At 40.0% G+C, this 24,141-nt stretch overlaps 1 protein-coding gene across 1 annotated transcript in view; it reads left to right on the top strand.

Annotated features, from left to right (window-relative positions):
* Window positions 1-24,141, top strand: part of dync1li1 (dynein, cytoplasmic 1, light intermediate chain 1) — a 39,551-nt gene that overhangs the window by 337 nt on the left and 15,073 nt on the right. Inside the window, exons 2-9 of the mRNA XM_061983267.2 lie at window positions 145-218; window positions 14,374-14,490; window positions 14,570-14,800; window positions 16,553-16,701; window positions 16,822-16,915; window positions 18,605-18,740; window positions 18,840-18,951; window positions 22,183-22,242. Of these exons, the coding sequence (XP_061839251.1) occupies window positions 145-218; window positions 14,374-14,490; window positions 14,570-14,800; window positions 16,553-16,701; window positions 16,822-16,915; window positions 18,605-18,740; window positions 18,840-18,951; window positions 22,183-22,242 (973 nt within the window). The remainder of the gene's footprint in view (window positions 1-144; window positions 219-14,373; window positions 14,491-14,569; window positions 14,801-16,552; window positions 16,702-16,821; window positions 16,916-18,604; window positions 18,741-18,839; window positions 18,952-22,182; window positions 22,243-24,141) is intronic.

Raw genomic sequence — 24,141 nt, 5'->3', positions numbered from 1 at the left:
TGAGGTCTCTTAGCGTCGAGGTTGAGGGTGGGGGGGCTGAATTGTTAGGAGGAGGTGGTTGCTTTTGACAGCTAGCCGCTTAGCTTAGCATCAGCACCTTCGCTAATCATCATTGAATCAACAATAAGCTTCTTCTCTCCGCAGGTCGACTATCTTGAGCGAGGTGTCGACACATTCAAGATCGAAGCTTCCGTCCGGGAAAAATGTCCTGGTTATGGGTGGGTATATATATATATATATTTATATATACGTGTAACCTAATAGCTAGCTATAATGCTTAGTTGTGTTGATTAGCAGCACAGGTGCAGTGTTGTTGTCAAGTCATGGTAGCATACAGCGTGCTAGTCATGGTAGCATACAGCGTGCTAGTCATGGCAGCATACAGCGTGCTAGTCATGGCAGCATGCAAGTCATGGTAGCATGCTGGTGGCTGCAGGAGAGGCATGATGCTGAGGAGAGGAGTCTGCACAAATGATGGTGTACTCGGGCTGGGTTCATCCTTTGCCTGCGACCCATTCCTGCTAATCAGCCAGTGTGTTGACAAGCCCTCGTGGTATGTCCGCTTGGGTTTTCATCACAACTGCACGGAGCCTTGTGTGGCTACAGCACCATTGATCCATCCCCGACAGCACAACAATAACATGTCACGTCCAGTGCCAACGGCAGGCAGGGAAGCTGGGGTGGTCGGGCAAAACGATTTAGAGGGGGGAAAAAACGTAATCGCGATTCGATTTGCCATCCATCCATCCATTTTCCTCCGCTTATCCGAGGTCGTGTCGCGGGGGAAGCAGCCTAAGCAGGGAAGCCCAGACTTCACTCTCCCCAGCCACTTTGTCCAGCTCCTCCCGGGGGATCCCGAGGCCTTCCCTGGCCAGCCGGGAGACATAGTCTTTCCAATATGTCCTGGCAGTGACGTGCAGTCACTAGAGGCAGGTGAGGCGGGGCCTCACCTGCCATCATGCATACCTGCCAACTACTCCGGTTTTCCCGTAATTAGTACGGTTTTCATCAACCTATTCCGGGTTACGGTTGCAGTGATAAAAAATACGGTTTTTCATTAATTAAAAAAAAAATATTTTTTTAAATGCGCAAGGCTATTTATAGCACCGCTGCCAAGCACGAGGCCATTGTTTCCAAACGAGCGAACGATCATGGAATCAGCCGGAGAAAAATCGCAAACGAGTCTTAAACTGAGAAGAAAACTGCAGTCATTCCGTGAAGAATATTCAAAAGCCTATCCGGGAATAATTATCCGTTCCAAAAAGGGTGAAAACTACGCGAATTGCACCTTGTGCAGACAAGATTTTTTGATCGGACACGGAGGAATTAGCGATGTAAAAGACCACGTTGGGACAAAAAAACACAAGTCTAATGCCGTTGCTAGCGATACAAGTGGAAAACTTTCAACGTTTTTCGGATTTTAGCCACAAAAAGGTAATGACACCAATGTTATCTATTGGAATTGTTTAGTACTGTTATACTGTTAAAAGTGTTTATACTATTTATGCTTTCAAGTCCAAGTTGAAGAAATCTTGTTAAATGTTGACAGCATAACTACCAAAATACAGAAGTATGTCCTTAATATTTTTGCAGTGCTATTTCTGTTGAAAAGTTCAAATGATTACATTAGAGATGTGATGTGCCACTTTTCAAGTGTCTGATGGCTTCAATTAATTTTCATTCATTTTTCATATTTTGAATTCTTTTGAAAGGCTTACAAAAAAACTACATTTGAATTGTAATTCCATGCTATTGACAGGACTATTAATTTTAATGAAGTTAGCTTACCATGTTTACAGTATGATAATTGTGATAGAAATGTGAATTTTAGGCACAGAATATTTTTTACAATTGAACAAGGCAGTAGATTATACAAGCTTGGACAGAAAGTTAATAATGACACCAATTTTTTTTTTAATGGAATTGTTTAGTACTGTTTTACCATTTGTTTACTGTAAAAAGTGTTTATACTGTTTATACTTTCAATTAACAAATTGAAGTCTTGTGAAAGGTTGACAGGATAACTGGCATTAACTGTCAAAATAATTTCAATCTATTTAAGTTAGCTTACAGAATAAACATGTCAATCAACCCATATGATTTTTGCTGTAATATTTTTGTTTTGAAAAGTCACTGTGACTGATAGAAAAGTGATGGTTTTAGCAACATTTTAACCTGTCTGAATGCTAATAATCATTTTGCGTCGGGGGGCGAAGCCTGAACCCCCCACCAGGACTTTGTCCTGGACCTACCGGGGCCTGCGGCCCCTGGACCCTGGCTACTAGGTTTTTCTGATTTCAAAAGTTGGCAGGTATGCATCATGGAAAGAAAAAAAATTAATTAAATTGTTATATGTGTCCAGTGATTATACTATAAAGTTATTTTCCATTTAACTTCACCAGTTTTAGATTATTTTTTATTCAAAATCACTGAATTTTCACATTTGCCGTTCAAATACTGAGAAGAGATGGTGCGGTGAACATCAGCCAGTTGAGGCACGTCACTCAGTGCCTCAACATGGATTCCGGACTCGGCTAACTGCTGGTCTGCTGTGCAGTGAGACTGTATTGCTATATGAATTATATTATACATTTCCATAGTTTAGTTGGCTGAGGTATATAATGTGCAGTGTATTTTGTCAACAACTGTATGTGTGTAACGTATTTCTTGTGCTGAGCGATCATAAAACGGCTGCAAAAGACGCACTGGCTGAGACTCCAGTAATCTCGCCTCCTGCACCCCCGCCGTAGAATTGTTATATCAACTAAAGCCCACACTTAAACTTTCCACGTGCAAGATTGAATCTATTTAAAAAAGTTATTTCATAAGAAGCCAAAAAGTGCAAAAACAATAATGTTCGTGTTGGAGGAGTTGTGAATGACTGCAGGGCCACAACATTAGGTACACCTGCAGACTGCAGGTGTATCTAATTCACAACTCCTCCAACATGAACATTATTGTTTTTGCACTTTTTGGCTTCTTATGAAATAACGTTTGTAACCTATTTTCATGGGCTTTGTGATGTTAAGTTCCTGTTATGCGTTGTTATACAGTATATGCCTTGAGCTCTTATTTTGAAGGCGCTAAGAGCGGAAGTGATGACACGTTGCGGAGGTTTTTGAAAGAAGGTAAATAAAGTGGTCCTCGTGTAAACTGGAGCTCCGTGTTTGTTATTTTGTAATGAATTTGCATTAAATCAGGTTGTTTTAGCTAATAGTCACGTTGCAAGATCTAGCGTGTTGCATTCAATGTTTATTCCAAATAATTTCCCGTTAATTCCTGTTAATTCCCATGGAAAGTTTCCAACTTTGAATATTCCCGGAATTTTGCAACCCTAGTCCTGGGTCTTCCCCGTGGCCTCTTACCGGTCGGACTAGGGCTCGGCGATATAGCCTTTTATTAATATCTTGATATTTTTAGGCCATGTTACGATACACGATATATATCTCCATATTTTGCCTTAGCCTTGAATGAACACTTGATGCATATAATCACAGCAGTATGATGATTCTATGTGTCTACATTAAAACATTCTTCTTCATACTGCATTAATATATGCTACTTTTAAACTTTCATGCAGAGAGGGAAATCACAACTAAAAGTGTATTTATTAAACATTTATTAAGCAGTGGCACAAACATTCATGTCATTTCCAAACAGAAAGTGCAAGATTGTCAGAAACATTTTAAAACAAGCTATGAGTGCACTTTTGTGCATGATGTCACTAAGATGACATATCAAAGCAACACTAAATTTCAAGTGCACTTTTTGTACAGAACGCCACTACAATAGTTAAAACAAAGTGCATTTTTGTGCATGATGTCACTAAGATGATATATCAAAACAACACTAAATAAAAGTGCACTTTTTGTACAGAACACCACTACAATAGTTTAAAACAAATAAAGTGCACTTTTGTGCATGATGTCGCTAAGATGATATATCAAAACAACATTAAATTAAACCACTTTTTGTATAAAACGCCACTACAATAGTTTAAAACAAATAAAGTGCAGTTTTGTGCATGATGTCACACAAGATATTTCATTACGGTTGTCTGTTCAATAAGGCTGCAGCTAACGATTATTTTTCTATCGATTAATCTATAGATTATTTTTTCGATTAATCTGTTAATCTATGGATTTTTTTTCTTTTGATTAATCTATAGATTATTTTTCCTTTTACCGATTATTTTTTTTATTTAAAATGAAGAGGAAAAAATAAATGTAGGCCAGTTTTTTCAAAAGGCATGGCTTTTATTTACAAAAAAAAAAAGTATGGCCACTCAGTCAACATTGACAACAACATGACAAAATATTCTGTAACAATGTAAACATTTAAAACTTTTAACATTTAACAAAATTAAAAGTAGCTTATTTGCTTTTTAATGTGCAAATATAAAAGTAAACATCCAGTGCAAATCTTAATATTCTGCAATAGTATAAGCATTTAAAAAGTAAAAGTATTGCTTATTTTGCTTTAAAATGTGCAAAAATAAAGATAAACATCCAATACAAAAAAGTGCAAAACGAAATATTCTGTAACAGTGTAAACATTTCAACAAAAGTAAAAGTATTGCTTATTTTTCTTAATAACACAACAATGATAGTATGATTAAAGTGAAAGTTAATTGTTGGTTTGTACATAGTATATGTAACTGTTAATGTTGTAAAAGGTATTTGCACAACTAATTAACGTTAGCGTTAAAGAGGAGCGCGTCTTTGTAAACATTGAACAGGCACGCCAAACGCGCCTCTCAGAGCGAAACAGTGTTTTAGTTTATGAATTTACAACGCAGATACAAATAACACATTCATGTTTTTGTGTAATGATGACAACGTATACTCACACGGACGATTGACTAGTTGATGGTGATGGGAAGAACGCTGTCGGGTGTTTTCTTTTCAAATGTTCCTTCATAGCCGTTGTGCTGCTATGATAGGCCATTTCCGCTCGACACAGTGTGCATACAACAACTGTCAAGTGTTTTGCTTTTTTCGCTGTGCTTATCCCACACTTGAAGGGATGTACCAATGCTGAATGTGGCTTCTGGATTTCACTCAAAAGACCAGACCGTAGTTACTTTTTCCTTTTATTTTCCTTTAGTTTGCATCAGTTTTTCCAACCAAGAAACAGCTTCTTTTTTCTTCTTTAGTCTTTTTAGCAGTCTTTAGCAGTGTTAATAGACTTTAGTTTCTTTAGCTGTCTTTAGTAGCCTTTAGCTTCTTTAGTAGCCTTTAGCTTCTTTAGAAGGTTAAAAAACTTTTAAGGACAAAACACCACAAGATTAACATGCTGTAAAAAATCAATCAATTATCAATCCCATAATTTACAATTATTAATTAGGCTATCAAACTCTTAACCATTAAACAAGTGCAAGAAAATGGACACATCTTTTCCCTTTAAGTTAAAACAGATTTTAAATAAATTGTCTCAACATAAATGCACCAAGATACATATAAAATACATTTAAACCCAGAAACACGATAGATAAATGCAACAGAAAACCCAATATGCAAATACATAAATACCTAACCAATTAACCACCTATTTAGATACATATTTAAAATCCATATTCAATATAAATATATTATTAATTTAGCAGTGAAACACTCAATCTTAAACGCTGTCTACTGGTAGAAAAATGCCCCTTTTTCTATGCCCTCACCAGCAGCCAATGATCCAACACAGTTAAATCCAACACTTTAAGTTGAGCGACTTCACCCTCCTGATGAAGCAAACTGCTCCAACATTTATCAAACTAAGCAAAGAATATCAACACTAAACAACAGTTACATAAAACACCGTGTGTATTTAGCCTCCAGACTAAGCACGCTACATGCACGAAGACTCCAAAGTACTCTTCCACATGGGGCAAGATTTGCGATGTTTATATTTCATATACATAAATGCAAGAAGCTGCAAAAATACCAAGTGAGGGAAGACACGTTTCTTTTCAGGTACAGTACAGGCCAAAACAAAGAATTAAATGGACTAATTGTTTGTAAGTTAATATTAAACATCTTCAAGTGCATTTTTTTCCCATTTGGAAAAAATAGGTCAGACTTTTTTTTGTTTTGTTTGCCATCTCATGATCGCGGCATTCTTGCTCGTTCGTCCGTGTTGATGGGATGACAATGTCCATCCGATTTGAAGCTGAAATAGTCCCACAACGTAAGGATTTCTCATCGTAATATTTTCCGCCTAATTTTTGTTACGAGGGTCTCTGTCTGTGCTTCCTGTGTGCGTAAAGCTGGCGGTCTATTCTACTGTTAAATAAAGGCCTTCAGGTGCTGAGAGTGATGCACACAGTGAGACATTTTCTTCCCTGTTGGAAGAGAGAGACAAATAAACGCGGGGCTTAGATATATTGTCTCACAAATTATTTACTGCCCGCATTGTGAGTCCAAATTAAGCACTAATGTAATCATTAATGCAAGTAGTAACCCTTTCAAATAGGGCTGCTATGATTAATAGATACATCCATCCAGCCATCCATCTTCTTCCGCTTATCCGAGGTCGGGTCGCGGGGGCAGCAGCTTAAGCAGGGAAGCCCAGACTTCCCTCTCCCCAGCCACTTCGTCCAGCTCTTCCTGTGGGACCCCGAGGCGTTCCCAGGCCAGCCGGGAGAGATAGTCTTCCCAGCGTGTCCTGGGTCTTCCCCGTGGCCTCCTACCGGTCGGACGTGCCCGAAACACCTTCCTAGGGAGGCGTTCGGGTGGCATCCTGACCAGATGCCCGAACCACCTCATCTGGCTCCTCTCCATGTGGAGGAGCAGCGGCTTTACTTTGAGCTCCCCCCGAATGACAGAGCTTCTCACCCTATCTCTAAGGGAGAGCCCCAAACTCATTTCGGCCGCTTGTACCCGTGATCTTGTCCTTTCGGTCATGACCCAAAGCTCATGACCATAGGTGAGGATGTGAACGTAGATCGACCGGTAAATCGAGAGCTTTGCCTTCCGGCTCAGCTCCTTCTTCACCACAACGGATCGATACAACGTCCGCATTACTGAAGACGCCGCACCGATCCGCCTGTCGATCTCACGATCCACTCTTCCCCCACTCGTGAACAAGACTCCGAGGTACTTGAACTCCTCCACTTGGGGCAAGATCTCCTCCCCAACCCGGAGATGGCACTCCACCCTTTTCCGGGCGAGAACCATGGACTCGCACTTGGAGGTGCTGATTCCCATCCCAGTCGCTTCACACTCGGCTGCGAACCGATCCAGTGAGAGCTGAAGATCTTGGCCGGAGGAAGCCATCAGGACCACATCATCTGCAAATAGCTGTGACCTAATCCTGCAGCCACCAAACCAGATCCCCTCAACGCCTTGACTGCGCCTAGAAATTCTGTCCATAAAGGTTATGAACAGAATGGGTGACAAAGGGCAGCCTTGGCGGAGTCCAACCCTCACTGGAAACGTGTCCGACTTACTGCCGGCAATGCGGACCAAGCTCTGACACTGATCATACAGGGAGCGAACCGCCACAATAAGACAGTCCGTTACCCCATACTCTCTGAGCACTCCCCACAGGACTTCCCGGGGTACACGGTCAAATGCCTTCTCCAAGTCCACAAAGCACATGTAGACTGGTTGGGCAAACTCCCATGCACCCTCAAGGACCCTGCCGAGAGTATAGAGCTGGTCCACAGTTCCACGACCAGGACGAAAACCACACTGTTCCTCCTGAATCCGAGGTTCGACTATCCGGCGTAGCCTCCTCTCCAGTACACCTGAATAGACCTTACCGGGAAGGCTGAGGAGTGTGATCCCACGATAGTTGGAACACACCCTCCGGTTCCCCTTCTTAAAGAGAGGAACCACCACCCCGGTCTGCCAATCCAGAGGTACCGCCCCCGATGTCCACGCGATGTTGCAGAGTCTTGTCAACCAAGACAGCCCCACAGCATCCAGAGCCTTAAGGAACTCCGGGCGGATCTCATCCACCCCCGGGGCCTTGCCACCGAGGAGCTTTTTAACTTAATAGATACATTAATTGTAAAAAGTTTGATTTATATTCCGGTTTTGATTAAGCGTTTGAGTGTAACTGATAAAAACTGATCAAATCCTGGAACTTTAAAGACACAGACATAGTTTCTGCAGTGGATAAATGAGCGCACATGAGCGAGGTGGTGTGTGGGTGCAGTGTGGGAAAACAATAGGGAGTTTTTTTTATGACAAGCGGTCAAAAATGGATTTTATAATGCGTACATGTTAAAATTGCAATTTCAATGTTGATAATGTGCATTTATGGCAAGCAGAAATATTGTTTATTGCAATTATTTGCCCTGAAATACACACAGAGGCTATATTATTCGGTTATTCGATTAATCAATAGATTATTTGACTTCTAAAATAATCGGTAGCTGCAGCGCTGATGCCTACCACAGGGGTGTCAAATTCATTTGAGCTCAGGGGCCGCATGGAGGAAAACCTGTGCACATGAGGGCCGGACTATTAAAATCATGGCATTAAAACTACAAAATAAAGACAACTTCTGATTGTTTTCTTTGTCTTACTTTGGCCAAAAATAGAACACACACATTCTGAAAATATTACAATAAGAATATAGAAAGAAATACTGTCAGTGGTAAAGTTTAGATCCATGAAGGAAAGAAGAAAGTGAATGAATGTTTATAACTGAATACATTTACATACAAATGTGTTTTCTTTTGTATTATTGTTTTGTAATGAATTGAGTTGAGTTGAGTTTGAGTTTATTTGGAACATGCAAGCATACAACATGATACATCACAATCTACAGTTTCTCTTTTCAACATGTTCGAAAAGGAGTAGGAAGAAGCAGAGCTTAGTTAATCCTACCCCTTTTCTTTGACATAACAGTTGCTAAAACTTTTGTTCACTTCCTGTTCTCAATTTATTCCCAATATACTCCATAAGTAATCACAATAAAAATAAAAATAAAATAATAATAATTGGTGAATTATTATTCATATGATGAGATAAGTAAGATTATTTTGAGAGTGAAGGAATGGATGAATTAAATAAATTAAAAATGTTTATCATGGTTCTTCTTCTTTGTAGTTTGTAAACACTTTAAGTTTGAAGAGTTTCTTGAAGTGGATCATATTAGTACATTGTTTGATTGCTTTGCTTAATCCATTCCATCATTTAATTCCACATACTGATATAGTGAAGGTCTTAAGTGTTGTACGTGCATACAAATGTTTTAAATTACATTTCTCTCTAAGATTATATTTCTCCTCTTTTTTTGAGAAGAATTGTTGTATATTCTTGGGTAGCAGGTTATAGTTTGCTTTGTGTATCATTTTAGCTGTTTGCAAATTCACTACGGCGTGGAATTTCAGTATCTTTGATTCAATAAATAAACCTGCGGTAGTTCCAAAAAGAAGCTTCAGGAAGGAGGCGGCGGCCGACCTTACAGTAAAGCAGTTTGGAACGGTATAGCTCGGTTGGTAGAGCGGCCGTGCCAGCAACTTGAGGGTTGCAGGTTCGATCCCCGCTTCCGCCATCCTAGTCACTGCCGTTGTGTCCTTGGGCAAGACACTTTACCCACCTGCTCCCAGTGCCACCCACACTGCTTTAAATGTAACTTAGATATTGGGTTTCACTATGTAAAGCGCTTTGAGTCACTTGAGAAAAAGCGCTATATAAATGTACTTCACTTCACAAAAAGTCGACGGAAAGTGTCTCCAGACTCTATTTAGGATGACGACTACCCGTTAGTTCTTCTAGTTGGACTCCAGGGAGACACTGCTTTTTAAATATTAATATTGCAAACGATCACCCAAGTTTAATTCTGGCAACACAAATCATGATTAAAATTTGATTTGTGCAGCCCTAAATGTGCAACCAATGTCTTGTAAGTACCGTATATTACCAAATAGTAGCCCGGGCGTTTATTTCACAAAATGGGGTCAGACCCCGGGCGGCTATTAGGACATGGGCGGTTATTTGCACAAGGCTTTTATTTATTTTTGCACCAGCCTGCACCGGGCCATTATTTGGTTACAATGGTTACTGTCCAGTATTTTTTTTCGTACTAAAAACTTTAAATGTAAAAGCTAATGTAAACATACAAACAAAAAAACAAGACTATCAAAAGACAAGAGATCAACAATGCCTCAACATGACAGTAGTGCAACAATTGTCAAATAGAATACAAATACTAAAAATAAATACACTTTTTAAATAAAGCAGCCTACCGGGAAAAATAAAAGGATGGTACCAAGTACTCAAGTATAAAACCCACCATCAAAACAGAACAATAATACTGTCACTTAAATCAAATAAAGGCTACAGTACTCCAAGTTTTAAATAAAGCAGCATACAGGAAAAATAAAATGATGGTACCAAGTACACTCGTTGCACCAAACACCACCCCGGTGTCTCTCGTGTCGCTCGCGGTGGCATACAACTCCTTTGCCTTAATGCGGATCATTTTGCGGGACACACGGTGGTTCAGTCCACGAACGTGATGTATCCACTGACACAAATTAGCATCAAGCTCGTCGCTCACTTTCTTCCTGCCTCCACCAGATAAGCAAGCCCGTTTTCCATCGATTGCCGACTGAGATAGTAGTTCTCCCTTTTTTTGTTTCCATTCTCGTACATGTTTTGGGTCAATGTTAAATTGCCTGGCCGCTGCCAAACCAGAATTCTGCTCCGCATACTTCACAACCACTAGCTTGAACTTTAAGTCAAACTTTCTGTTCTTCTTCCCCCTTAAAGTATTCCCGTCCATCAGTTGTGGTGTAGCGGTATCCTGTTCATTCAACTCACTGCTACTATTGCTTGCCATGCTGACACTTTTCCTCGTGGGTTTGTTGTTGTCGTTGAGTGTGTGTTACGCTATATGCGGTGACTCATTGCAATATGTTGATTACCCAGAATCCCCACGTAACGTCTGCTGTTACCGTAATGACCAGAATTATTGCACCTTTGCTTTTCCTTTTATCTTATAAATTGGGTTTAATGAAGTCAATATGATTTTAATCTAAATTATGCAAATAACAGCCCATGGGCGGCTATTTGGACATAGGCGTTTATTAGGAAGAGGCGTTTATTTCACAAAATGGGGTCAGACCCCGGGCGGCTATTAGGACATGGGCGGTTATTTGCACAAGGGCGTTTATTTGGTAATATACGGTAATCTAGCTTCCCGACAGAGGCACTCTTTTTTTTTTTTTTAAACTTAATTGCACAGTTCTTAGTTTTAACACAGCACACACATTTCACTGTAGCGCAGGACACAACAATTCTTGCGTGGTGCGTTTACACACCCCGGAATTTTGAACGGCAACAAGACAACACAAGCAGTATAATGGCATGTTTTTAAAACACAAATTGTATGTTTTCCTCCTTTTTTTTTGTTAATATCAGTTCGAGCATCATTCTAGCACTGTTTCAAAAGTACCGGTTTAGCAAAAAATATCTTTCTGTAGTCAGTTGTAATGGTAAATGGTAAATGAGTTGTACTTGTATAGCGCTTTTCTACCTTTTTAAGGAACTCAAAGCGCTTTGACACTATTTCCACATTCACCCATTCACACACACACATTCACACACTGATGGAGGGAGCTGCCATGCAAGGCGCTAACCAGGACCCATCAGGAGCAAGGGTGAAGTGTCTTGCTCAAGGACACAACGGACGTGACTTGGATGGTAGAAGGTGGGGATTGACCCAGAACCCTCAGATTGCTGGCACGGCCACTCTCCCAACTTCGCCACGCAACATAATGCACTTTTCCACCACTTGTGGCAGTAATGACAATCTCAAACAAACGTCTGCAGCTGGAATCATGGAGAAGTTTTTAAGCACAGAAATTATGTCGAAAGTGTTGGAACTGTATTTTTATTTTTATTGACAGTTTAGTTAAGACAAATATTCATTATTAATTTAGTTTATTTAACACAACATAATTGTATGTAAATTAGAGATGTCCGATAATGGCTTTTTTTGCCAATATCCGATATTCCGATATTGTCCAACTCTTAATTACCGATTCCGATATCAACCGATACCGATATATACAGTCGTGGAATTAACACATTATTATACCTAATTTTGTTGTGATGCCCCGCTGGATGCATTAAACAATGTAACAAGGTTTTACAAAATAAATCCAACTCAACTTATGGGAAAAAATGGCACTGCCTTATTATTGAAGTCACAAAGTGCATCATTTTTTTTAACATGCCTCAAAACAGCAGCTTGGAATTTGGGACATGCTCTCCCTGAGAGAGCATGAGGAGGTTGAGGTGGGCGGGGTTGAGGTGGTGGGGGGGGTGAGGTAGCGGAGTAGCGGGGGGTGTATATTGTTGTGTCCCGGAAGAGTTAGTGCTGCAAAGGGTTCTGGGTATTTGTTTATGTTGTGTTATGGTGCGGATGTTCTCCCGAAATGTGTTTGTCATTCTTGTTTGGTGTGGGTTCACAGTGTGGCGCATATTTGTAACAGTGTTAAACTTGTTTATACGGCCACCCTCAGTGTGACCTGTATGGCTGTTGACCAAGTATGCTTTGCATTCACTTGTGTGTGTGAAAAGCTGTAGATATTAAGTGATTGGGACGGCTCGCAGAGGCAGTGCCTTTTAAGGTTTATCGGCGCTCTGTACTTCTCCCTACGTCCGTGTACCACTCCGTACAGCGGCGTTTTAAAAAGTCATACATTTTACTTTTTGAAACGGATACCGATAATTTCCGATATTACATTTTAAAGCATTTATCGGCAGCCCGATATTATCGGACATCTCTAATGTAAATGTGTTCGTCAGTTAAATAGGTGTCCTTTATGCAGAGGTGGGTAGAGTAGCCAGAAATTGTACTCAAGTAAGAGTACTGTTACTTTAGAGATTTATTACTCAAGTAAAAGTAAGGAGTAGTCACCCAAATATTTACTTGAGTAAAAGTAAAAAGTATGTTGTGAAAAAACTACTCAAGTACTGAGTAACTGATGAGTAACATACACACTCATATATATATATATATATATATATATATATATATATATATATACATACATACATCATTGATATATACAGTATATAATTTATATGTATTTATTTAGCTGTTTTTGTTTACATGTTAAAGGTGTTTTAATGAATATACATGCATGTTTAACACATATAGATTCCTTTCTTTCATGAAGACAAGAATATAAGTTGGTGTATTACCTGATTCTGATGACTTGCATTGATTGTAATCAGACAGTAGTGATGATAACGTCCACGTTTTCAAATGGAGGAGAAGAAAAGTTCCTCCTTTCTGTCTAATACCACATGAAAGTGGTTGGTTTTTGGCATCTTGTTTGTCCAGCTTCCATATTCGTTTTTATACACTTTACAAGAAATATATTGGCGTCACACTCCGTAGCTTGTTAGCTTGTTTGCGCTGGCTTTCGGAGACTCTTGTTTTGAAAGCACAGGCGCGATGGAGCGGCACTTTTATTGTGAAGACAGGAACGTCCTCATGTGCGGTCAGTCTTTAGGCTTTTGACGGGATGTACGGTTAAAATAAAAAAGTATCTTTTTTCCTTCACACTTTTGATTGATTGATTGAAACTTGTATTAGTAGATTGCACAGTACAGTATATATTCCGTACAATTGACCACTAAATGGTAACACCCCAATAAGTTTTTCAACTTGTTTAAGTCAGGTCATGTGACCACCTGGCTCTGTTTGATTGGTCCAACGTCACCAGTGACTGCATCTGATTGGTGGAACGGAGTGAAACGTCACCAGTAAGGCAGGCACTATGAAGGTCTGTCTGACAGACCAAAACAAACAAAGCGTGCATTAACAGATGGATAAAAATTAGTAGCGAGTAGCGAGCTGAATGTAGATAAAAGTAGCGGAGTAAAAGTAGCGTTCCTTCTCTATAAATATACTTAAGTAAAAGTAAAAGTATGTTGCATTAAAACTACTCTTAGAAGTACAATTTATCCCAAAAGTTACTCAAGTAGATGTAACGGAGTAAATGTAGCGCGTTACTACCCACCTCTGCCCTTATGCAGTATTTTTGGTTAGTACTTTTTTTTCTAATTAGCCTAACCTAAGCCTAAGGTTTATGTGTTAAATATATAACACATCTTTGTGATTAACACATGGTTTCATACCATTTTGACGAAGTACTGAACTGTAAGAAGGTTGGATATGATCATTAAATATGATTAAAATCAAGAGTAAGATGACTAATTCAGTGTTCATATTTGAGTGGGACCCGGGACCCCTTGTAGTGGAAAAGTTGGGCCCCAAGATCAAAAAGTTTAAGTAACCCTGCTTTTATGTACGCAAAATTCTGTGTGTGTAGCGATAATGATATTTTATGTACTCTGACTTTTTTTCAACCCCCTATAATGTTCTTTAATCATTTCACATTTTTGCGTTTAGGGGAGGTTGGCTCGGGGAAGACCACCTTGGTTGCCAAGCTACAAGGAGTTGAAGAGTACATGAAAGGGCGAGGTCTAGAATATCTCTACATCAGTGTCCATGACGACGACATCGATGGTATCAAACAGTAATTCATTTTCTTTAGCAATTTCATTTTATGTCTGCTTGTTTTTGAAATGAGTGTTTTTGTGTTCAGACCACACGAGGTGTAACGCCTGGGTGTTAGACGGAGACCTTTACCACAAAGGTCTACAGGGGGTGGCTGTGCCGGTGGATGCAATCAGCAACACGTTGCTGCTGATAACGCTTGACATGTCTCGGCCGTGGAACGCCTTGGACTCGCTCCAGAAGTGGGCCGCCGTCGCTAGGGAACACGTCGACAAACTGCGGGTCCCCCCGGAAATGCTGCGGGAGCTGGAGCTCAGACGTGAGTCGTGCTGCCTGCCGTCGAAGGGAAAATGGATAGACGGCTTAATTTTTTGGGGAAAAAAAAGCCTTTACAAGAAACTATATGACCCCTATAGATGCTCTGGTATAAGGTCAGCTAGTTGATATATACAGGTAAAAGCCAGTAAATTAGAATATTTAGAAAAACTTGATTTATTTCAGTAATTGCATTCAAAAGGTGTAACTTGTACATTATATTTATTCATTGCACACAGACTGATGCATTCAAATGTTTATTTCATTTAATTTTGATGATTTGAAGTGGCAACAAATGAAAATCCAAAATTCCGTGTGTCACAAAATTAGAATATTGTGTAAGGGTTAAATTTTGAAGACACCTGGTGCCACAAACTAATCAGCTGATTAACTCAAAACACCTGCAAAGGGCTTTAAATGGTCTCTCAGTCCAGTTCTGAAGCCTACACAAACATGGGGAAGACTTCAGATTTGACAGCTGTCCGAAAGGCAACCATCGACACATTGCACAAGGAGGGAAAGACACAAAAGGTTATTGCTGAAGAGGCTGGCTGTTCTCAGAGCTCTGTGTCCAAACACATTAATGGAGAGGCAAAGGGAAGGAAAAACTGTGGTCAGAAAAAGTGTACAAGCGATAGGGATCACCGCGCCCTGGTCAAGATTGTGAAAAAAAACCCATTCAAAAATGTGGGGGAGATTCAGAAGGAGTGGACAGCTGCTGGAGTCAGTGCTTCAAGATCCACCACCAAGAGACGCTTGAAAGACATGGGTTTCAACTGCCGCATACCTCGTGTCAAGCCACTGTTGACCAAGAAACAGCGCGCAAAGCGTCTCACCTGGGCTAAGGAAAAAAAGAGCTGGACTGCTGCTGAGTGGTCCAAAGTCATGTTTTCTGACGAAAGCAAATTTTGCATTTCCTTTGGAAATCGAGGTCCCAGAGTCTGGAGGAAGACAGGAGAGGCACAGGATCCATGTTGCCTGAAGTCTAGTGTAAAGTTTCCACCATCAGTGATGGTTTGGGGTGCCATGTCATCTGCTGGTGTCGGTCCACTCTGTTTCCTGAGATCCAGGGTCAACGCAGCCGTCTACCAGCAAGTTTTAGAGCACTTCATGCTTCCTGCTGCTGACCTGCTCTATGGAGATGGAGATTTCAAGTTCCAACAGGACTTGGCGCAAAATCTACCCGTGCCTGGTTTACGGACCATGGTATTTCTGTTCTAAATTGGCCCGCCAACTCCCCTGACCTTGGCCCCATAGAAAATCTGTGGGGTATTGTGAAAAGGAAGATGCAGAATGCCAGACCCAAAAACGCAGAAGAGTTGAAGGCCACTATCAGAGCAACCTGGGCTCTCATAACACCTGAGCAGTGCCAGAAACTCATCGACTCCATGCCACGCCGCATTAACGCAGTAATTGAGGCAAAAGGAGCTCCAACCAAGTATTGAGTATTGTACATGCTCATATTTTTCATTTTCATACTTTTCAGTTGGCCAACATTTCTAAAAATCCCTTTTTTGTATTAGCCTTAAGTAATATTCTAATTTTGTGACACACGGAATTTTGGATTTTCATTTGTTGCCACTTCAAATCATCAAAATTAAATGAAATAAACATTTGAATGCATCAGTCTGTGTGCAATGACTAAATATAATGTACAAGTTACACCTTTTGAATGCAATTACTGAAATAAATCAAGTTTTTCAAAATATTCTAATTTACTGGCTTTTACCTGTATATATGTATGTTTTGCATGTAGTTGTAAAGCAGTTCCAGGAGTACACAGAGTGTGGCGAGGACGGGACCCCACAGAGGAGAGGCGAGGATGAGGAGAGTGTACTGCTGCCGTTGGGAGACAACACACTCACGCACAACCTGGGTATACCAATGGTGGTGGTGTGCACCAAGGTACACCCACCCACTAATGTCGCTTTTAAGATTGAATAATGATGTGTACAACCTTGGATTGAATTGTCCGAGCGTATTTGTCCACTGCTTATTTGTCCCACAATGTCCTCCACCTGACAGTGTGATGCCATCAGCACGTTGGAGAAGGAGCACGACTACAGAGACGAACACCTGGACTTTATCCAGTCCTACATCAGACAGTTTTGTTTGCAATGTATCCTTCTCAAAGTCTGCATTGCGATTTTCTCTTTTCTACTTAATGCTTTTCACAAAAGAGTGACGATCGACAGGCCACACCGATCAGTATCATACGATTTTTGTGAAAAATATGTGATCGCCATTGCCGATTTATGGCTTTTAATGCCGATCGCAAACGGCGTTCCCCGATGGCTGAAACTTTCTTTTTAGTCCCCTGGCTGACAATCGGCTAGCAGCTAATGTGTCTCCATACTAGAGATGTCCGATAATATCGGGCTGCCGATAATATCGGACTGCCGATATTATCGGCCGATAAATGCTTTAAAATGTAATATCGAAAATTTTCGGTACCTGTTTCAAAAATAGGGTGAGAAGCTCTGCCATCCGGGGGGAGCTCAAAGTAAAGCCGCTGCTCCTCCACATGGAGAGGAGCCAGATGAGGTGGTTCGGGCATCTGGTCAGGATGCCACCCGAACGCCTCCCTCGGGAGGTGTTTAGGGCACGTCCGACCGGTAGGAGGCCGCGGGGAAGACCCAGGACACGTTGGGAAGACTATGTCTCCCGGCTGGCCTGGGAACGCCTCGGGGTCCCACAGGAAGAGCTGGACGAAGTGGCTGGGGAGAGGGAAGTCTGGGCTTCCCTGCTTAGGCTGCTGCCCCCGCGACCCGACCTCGGATAAGCGGAAGAAGATGGATGGATGTTTCAAAAAGTAAAATGTATGACTTTTTAAAACGCCACTGTACGGAGTGGTACACGGACGTAGGGAGAAGTACAGAGCGCCAATAAACCTTAAAGGCACTGCCTTTGCGTGCCGGCCCAATCACTTAATATCTACGGCTTTTCACACACACAAGTGAATGCAAGGCATACTTGGTCAACAGCCATACAGGTCACACTGAGGGTGGCCGTATAAACAACTTTAACACTGTTACAAATATGCGCCACACTGTGAACCCACACCAAACAAGAATGACAAACACATTTCGGGGGAACATCCGCACCGTAACACAACATAAACACAACAGAACAAATACCCAGAAACCCTTGCAGCACTAACTCTTCCGGGACGCTACAATATACACCCCCCGCTACCCTCTAAACCCCCCCACTCCCCAACCCCGCCCACCTCAACCTCCTCATGCTCTCTCAGGGAGAGCATGTCCCAAATTCTAAGCTGCTGTTTTGAGGCATGTTAAAAAAAATAATGCACTTTGTGACTTCAATAATAAATATGGCAGTGCCATGTTGGCATTTTTTTCCATAACTTGAGTTGATTTATTTTGTAAAACCTTGTTTAATGCATCCAGCGGGGCATCACAACAAAATTAGGCATAATAATGTGTTAATTCCACAAGTGTATATATCAGTATCAGTTGATATCGGTAATTAAGAGTTGGACAATATCGGATATCGGCAAAAAAGCCATTATCGGACACCTCTAATGCTAACCACTAAGCTCGCTTTAACACCACGATATGAGTGCTTAGTAAACTTTAGGAAATTTAGATGGAACCATGTTGCGGCAGAAAGTATGCAATTAACAGGAAATAATGTTATCTGGTGTCAACAAGACTCACTTATATTGCAAAAAGATGTGCACCGCCCAGGTTTAAATACTGAAAAACTGTCTTGAGAATCACCTTTTTAAGTGCTTACAATCCATAATGATTGTGGAGGGAAAAAAAAACCTTGACAGATTTATCAGACGGAGCGTCTCTTATTTACACATCAGTGAAGGAGATGAAGAACCTGGATGTGCTATATAAATATCTTGTCCACAGACTTTACGGCTTTCCATTCCACTGCCCTGCACAAGTAGTGGAAAAAGATGCAGTCTTCATGTAAGTGTGTACTGTTATGTAAGCTTCATAAGCTTCAGCTTATGCCTGCTCGGTGAGTCAAAAATGCATTTTTAAATGTTATTTTTTGTTCTCCATTAGTCCCTCAGGTTGGGACAATGAAAAGAAGATTGCAATACTTCATGAGAACTTCCAAACAATAAAGGCGGATGACGGCTTTGAGGACGTAATTGTCAAACCACCAGTCAGAAAGGTAGTGACCTCACTGAGTGCTTTATGAAAGCTTGCTAATAGATGCATAACAAAGGCTTGTCATTTCCATATCGCAATTTAATGGTTTGAAAGGGCTATTTTTCAGTACATTAGTGCTTTGAATTGGAACTATTTTTCAAATATCTAACTATTTTTCTGGTGAAGGCCTATGCATGACTTGCAAATGCCTCCCTTTGCAAATCATCATCACCTAATTTGCATAATTGGCTATGACGTACGTGGATGTATTTTTTTTCACAAAGGCTAAAAATATGCTACACATATATTTAAAGACATCTTTGTATTAGTTATTGTTAGTTATTACGGGTGTGGGAAAAAATCGATTCGAATTCGAATCACGATTCTCACGTTGTGCGATTCAGAATCGATTCTCATTTTTAAAAAATCGATTTTTTTATTTATTTATTTTACAATTTTTTTTGTTTTGTTTAATTAATCAATCCAACAAAACAATACACAGCAATACCATAACAATGCAATCCAATTCCAAAACCAAACCCGACCCAGCAACACTCAGAACTGCAATTAATGTAAAATTAAATTTGCTAATAGGAAGCTAACTACTTAGCTGTGTGTCCTTTGTAGGTAAAAGTGATTGCCATTTCTTTTGTGTCAACACATTATTGTCATAATGACTATTTGGGCCAACTGAGAGGAGACACAAACACCACACAGAACAAACCAAAAGTAGTGAAAGAAAAATGAATATTATCAACAACAGTATCAATATTAGAAACAATTTCAACATAGCAGTGATTAAAAATCCCTCATTGACATTATCATAAGACATTTATAAAAATTTAAAAAAAAAGAACAATAGTGTCACAGTGGCTTACACTTGCATCGCATCTCATTAGCTTGACAACACACTGTGTCCAATATTTTCACCAAGATAAAATAAGTCATATTTTTGGTTCATTTAATAGTTAAAACAAATGTACATTATTGCAATTAGTCGATAAAACATTGTCCTTTACAATTATAAAAGCTTTTTACTCTGCTTGCATGTCAGCAGACTGGGGTAGATCCTGCTGAAATCCTATGTATTGAATGAATAGAGAATCCTTTTGAATCGGGAAAAAATCGTTTTCGAATCAAGAATCGTGTTGAATTGGAAAAAAAAATCTATTTTGAATCGAATCGTGACCCCGAGAATCGATATTGAATTGAATTGTGGGACACCCAAAGATTCACAGCCCTATTAGTTATGAACATTATTCTTTTTTGCTTTATTTTTCGTTTTGCTGGTTTTTTAATATATTTTATTTCTACAATGTGCCAAAGGCACTTAAAAAAATCAGTAGTACCTCAATTTACAAGCTCAATTGTTTCCACTACCAAACGTGTAACTGAAAAAACGCTTTTACAGTATCTCAAATCAACCACGCCAATTGAAATTAATTAATTAACTCAAAATGCTACATGATTTTTCAAAGGAAAAACATTTACCGGTAGATAGGGAATATTGTTTGAAAAAACAACACAATAGCATGTGCTATAAACAACTGCAGTAGGTTTATTAAATAACATAATATATTTTTGTAGCATTTACTTTGTGGAGCAGACTCTTGTAGGTGTCTGTCGTGTAACAATAGGAACTATTATTGCTTGTTATGTTGCACACGGAGGACGTCTTTGAGTGACGGACCGGAGGTCAGAGTTGACCGCAAGCTGTGGCTGTGTACCAAAGGTAATACTCGATTGTCCAATTGGTGGAGTCGGGACTACACAGGATGAACTGAAACACCTCAATTACGTCAGCAGCTTCACAATATTTTCATGCATAAATGTCTGTCCTTTGGATGTGTTTGGCTGAATGCCGCTGGAGCTGTCTGGCTGACCCGTCCGGTCGGCTAACGGCTAGGACGGGGGTGGTGGCAACCCGCAGCTCTAGAGCTGTCTTTAGCACTGCCCCAGTGGCTCCCTGGAGCTTTTTCAAAGATGCATTAAAAAGAAATAAGGTTGGGAAAATTGTTTTTTTGGTTAATATAGTTTCGGTAGGAGGACAAACATGACACAAACCTCCCTAATGGTTAGAAATGCCACTGTTTATATTAAACATGCTTCACTGATGGAGAGTATTTTGCGAGCACCGTTTTGTCCTACTAATTTTGGTGGGTTTTCTTCGATGCTGCCACCAAAAGAGGTGTTTTTGCCACTCCTTCTCTGTCTAATTTTGTCCCACAACGTTTTATGCTGTGCATGAATACACAAAGGTGAGCTTTGTTGATGTTATTGACTTACGTGGAGGGCTAATCAGGCATATTTGACTGCAAGCTCATCAATGCTAACATGCTATTTTGGCCAGCTGTAAGTACATTTTGCATCATTATGCCTCATTTGTAGGTATATTTGAGCTCATTACATTTCCTTTACTTAGGTCCTCTGTGTATTTAATGCATATTTGTATGTCTCATGACACATTATCTGTATGTAATATTGGCTGCATTTCTAATAGTTGTTTGTGTGCCATGTTGTTCCAGACCACAGCAAACATTACTCAGCTTGCAAAGATTGTAATAAATCCATTAGAAGAAAACAACCTGTTTCCTAGAACTTTGACAAACACATCAATACCATTCTAAGCAGTAATTCCCAGGAGGTATCTCACCATCTGAGAAGCCACCGTTTACTAATGTTTTCCAATGTTGTAAAAAAGTGCAGAATAAATATAACTTTAACATTTCTGTCAAGGAAGATTTGCGACACACAGTCATTTTGATAGTATATGCTAACATACAAACTTACATAATGTGATGCCTTCATTATAAGACTTACAAAGGCTCTACATTTTTGCGCCTCCAGACAATATTTATTTATTTTTTTGGTCCAATATGGCTTTTAAAACTTTTTTGATGTTGCTGACCCCTGGATTAGAACATGTTTTTACCGGTAACTGTTTGTTTCTTTAATTCGGTCATTCACGTTTTCTCTTATGCACTAACTGTCTCAGTTCCGGTGGTTAGAGGGCAGGATTACATGGAGCTGTGAACAGTAACTACTCGTAACTCAGATTATGCTCGCAATTTAAAGCATCACAAAAAGCCGAGAGACAATTAATGACAATTTTAAGATGTTATAATGTATCATTGATGGACATATTTTTTTCAACTTTTGTATTGCATATCACAGAAATAACTAGTCCTAAAAGCTGATTTTATTCAATATAAGCTACTTTTCTTCTGTAAACTGTTTTCTTTATTTCCACTAGATTGTACATGAAAAGGAAATTCAAGCTGAAGATGACCAAGTGTTTCTGGTCAAATTGCAGGTAAGCAAATGTTTCAATTAATCATTAAAGGGGACCAATGATGAATGTTGTCTTTTCTGGCTTATAAACATTACAATGTTGGATACTTGTGTTAAATTATGCCAACGTTTCAAATCATGAGGCATTTTGGCATGTGCGCCGTTTTTGGATGCTTCGTTTGCGGGTTTTTGCATTCTGGCTGCCTTGTGATGTGACTGCGAGTTGGAAGAACTTATTTAGACATTAAAGGGGAATTGCACTTTTTTTTTGCAATTTTGCCTATAGTTCACGATCATTTTGAAAAACATGACGATGGATGATTTTTTTTTTTTGCATTATAAAAATTAAATAAATGTGACCAAAAGTCTGCTTACAATGGAGCCTATGGTAGCCGCGCAATTCCGCCTACAAAGTCCTTAAAAAAACATACAAACACCTCTATTGAGGTTTTATACACATGATGTAAGTATATACTGTATGTAAGGTAATAACAGGCACATTTATAATAACATTTAATTTTTACGTAATTTGATCATTTTAAGCATATGCTGTGCTTTAATTAACCAGGCTGTTTGTTTACATGCTTTTTTTTTATTTCTCTTTGCTATTTGGGCTTGTTGGACCCTAATTAAAATAAAAACTAAGAATCATCTTTTTATATGATGTACTTTTAGTCCATAAGTACACAAACATGTACTTCATGTGTAGTGACATGCTAATTCTTATTTTTACACTTTCAAATTCCATTGTGTCTGGCATCTGTTTGTCTCGAGAGACAATAGAGTTTTGCGCTCAAATGTCAATTCATGTGCAACGCCTGTTGTGACTATATAAGCCAATTCTTGACAGGCATGCTTTGTTGCAGTTCCTGCATACTGTCGGAGGCAGATATTTACATATATCCGAATTTAAGTTGTACTTCGTCCGTTTCTTTGTCATATTTGAAAACAGCTCGTCTTTTCCACTTCTTCTCTTGATGCTCTGTCAGCAAGCAAACTCTGTGTGTTAACCTTGAGTTCTTTGGAATGTATTATGGCTAGGGAGACGTTGTGCTTTTGTTATGGCTAGGGAGGTGGAAGGGAAGAGAGGTTTTTGGCGTTGGGAAGGGAGACCATTTTGGGTGTGCGGGATAGAAGGTTCTAGGGTTAGACTGGTCTCAATCTAAAATGTATATTGTCAAAGCTTTGAGAATATATACAACAAAATACCTATTCTGTCTCTGGTGGTTTTTCAACTCAGCTTTAAGTGTCGGAAAGAACTTGGGAGCGAATTGTGACTTGAATTCCCTGGGAGGAACAACTGGTCCAAAACGCAACAAATTGGGGGCTCGTCCGGGATCAATACATATTGTATTGTTGGTTGATTCAGTGGGGGTGTGACTGTTCGCTTTCTACGTTCATGCTTCTCCTCCCACTGTCTTACTCTTCTTAAGTCACTCTGATGTACGCCCTCCTTCACTAACTTCCTCCATTTCCCACGTTCAGCTGAAGAAGCTTCCCAGTTTAATGGGTTGATGTCACTGGCCTTCATATCACGCTTACACACATCTTTAAAACGAAGGACAGGTCTTCCCACAGCCCTTGTTCCAGAGGCCAGTTCTCCGTACAGGATGTCTTTTGGAATGCGAGTGTCATCCATTCGACTTACATGGCCAAGCCATCTCAGACGTCGTTGTGTAAGGAGAGCGAAGATTGTCTTCATTCCGGTTTTCTCGAGGATATCCTTATTCGGGATGCGATCCTGCCATTTGATTCCCAGAATCCGCCTTAGGCACCGAAGATGGAAGGAGTTCAAACGGCGCTCTTGGCGTGCATACGAGGTCCATGACTCGCTGCCATAAAGTAGAGTGCTGAGAACACAGGCTTGATAGATCTTCATTTTTGTGTTGATGGTTAGCAGTGTGTTCTCCCAAGCACGCTT

This window comes from Nerophis lumbriciformis, linkage group LG21, assembly GCF_033978685.3.
Source record: "Nerophis lumbriciformis linkage group LG21, RoL_Nlum_v2.1, whole genome shotgun sequence".
Lineage (NCBI taxonomy): Eukaryota > Metazoa > Chordata > Actinopteri > Syngnathiformes > Syngnathidae > Nerophis > Nerophis lumbriciformis.
Note: the sequence above shows the minus strand (reverse complement) of the source record. Positions and strands in the feature narration are given on the sequence as shown.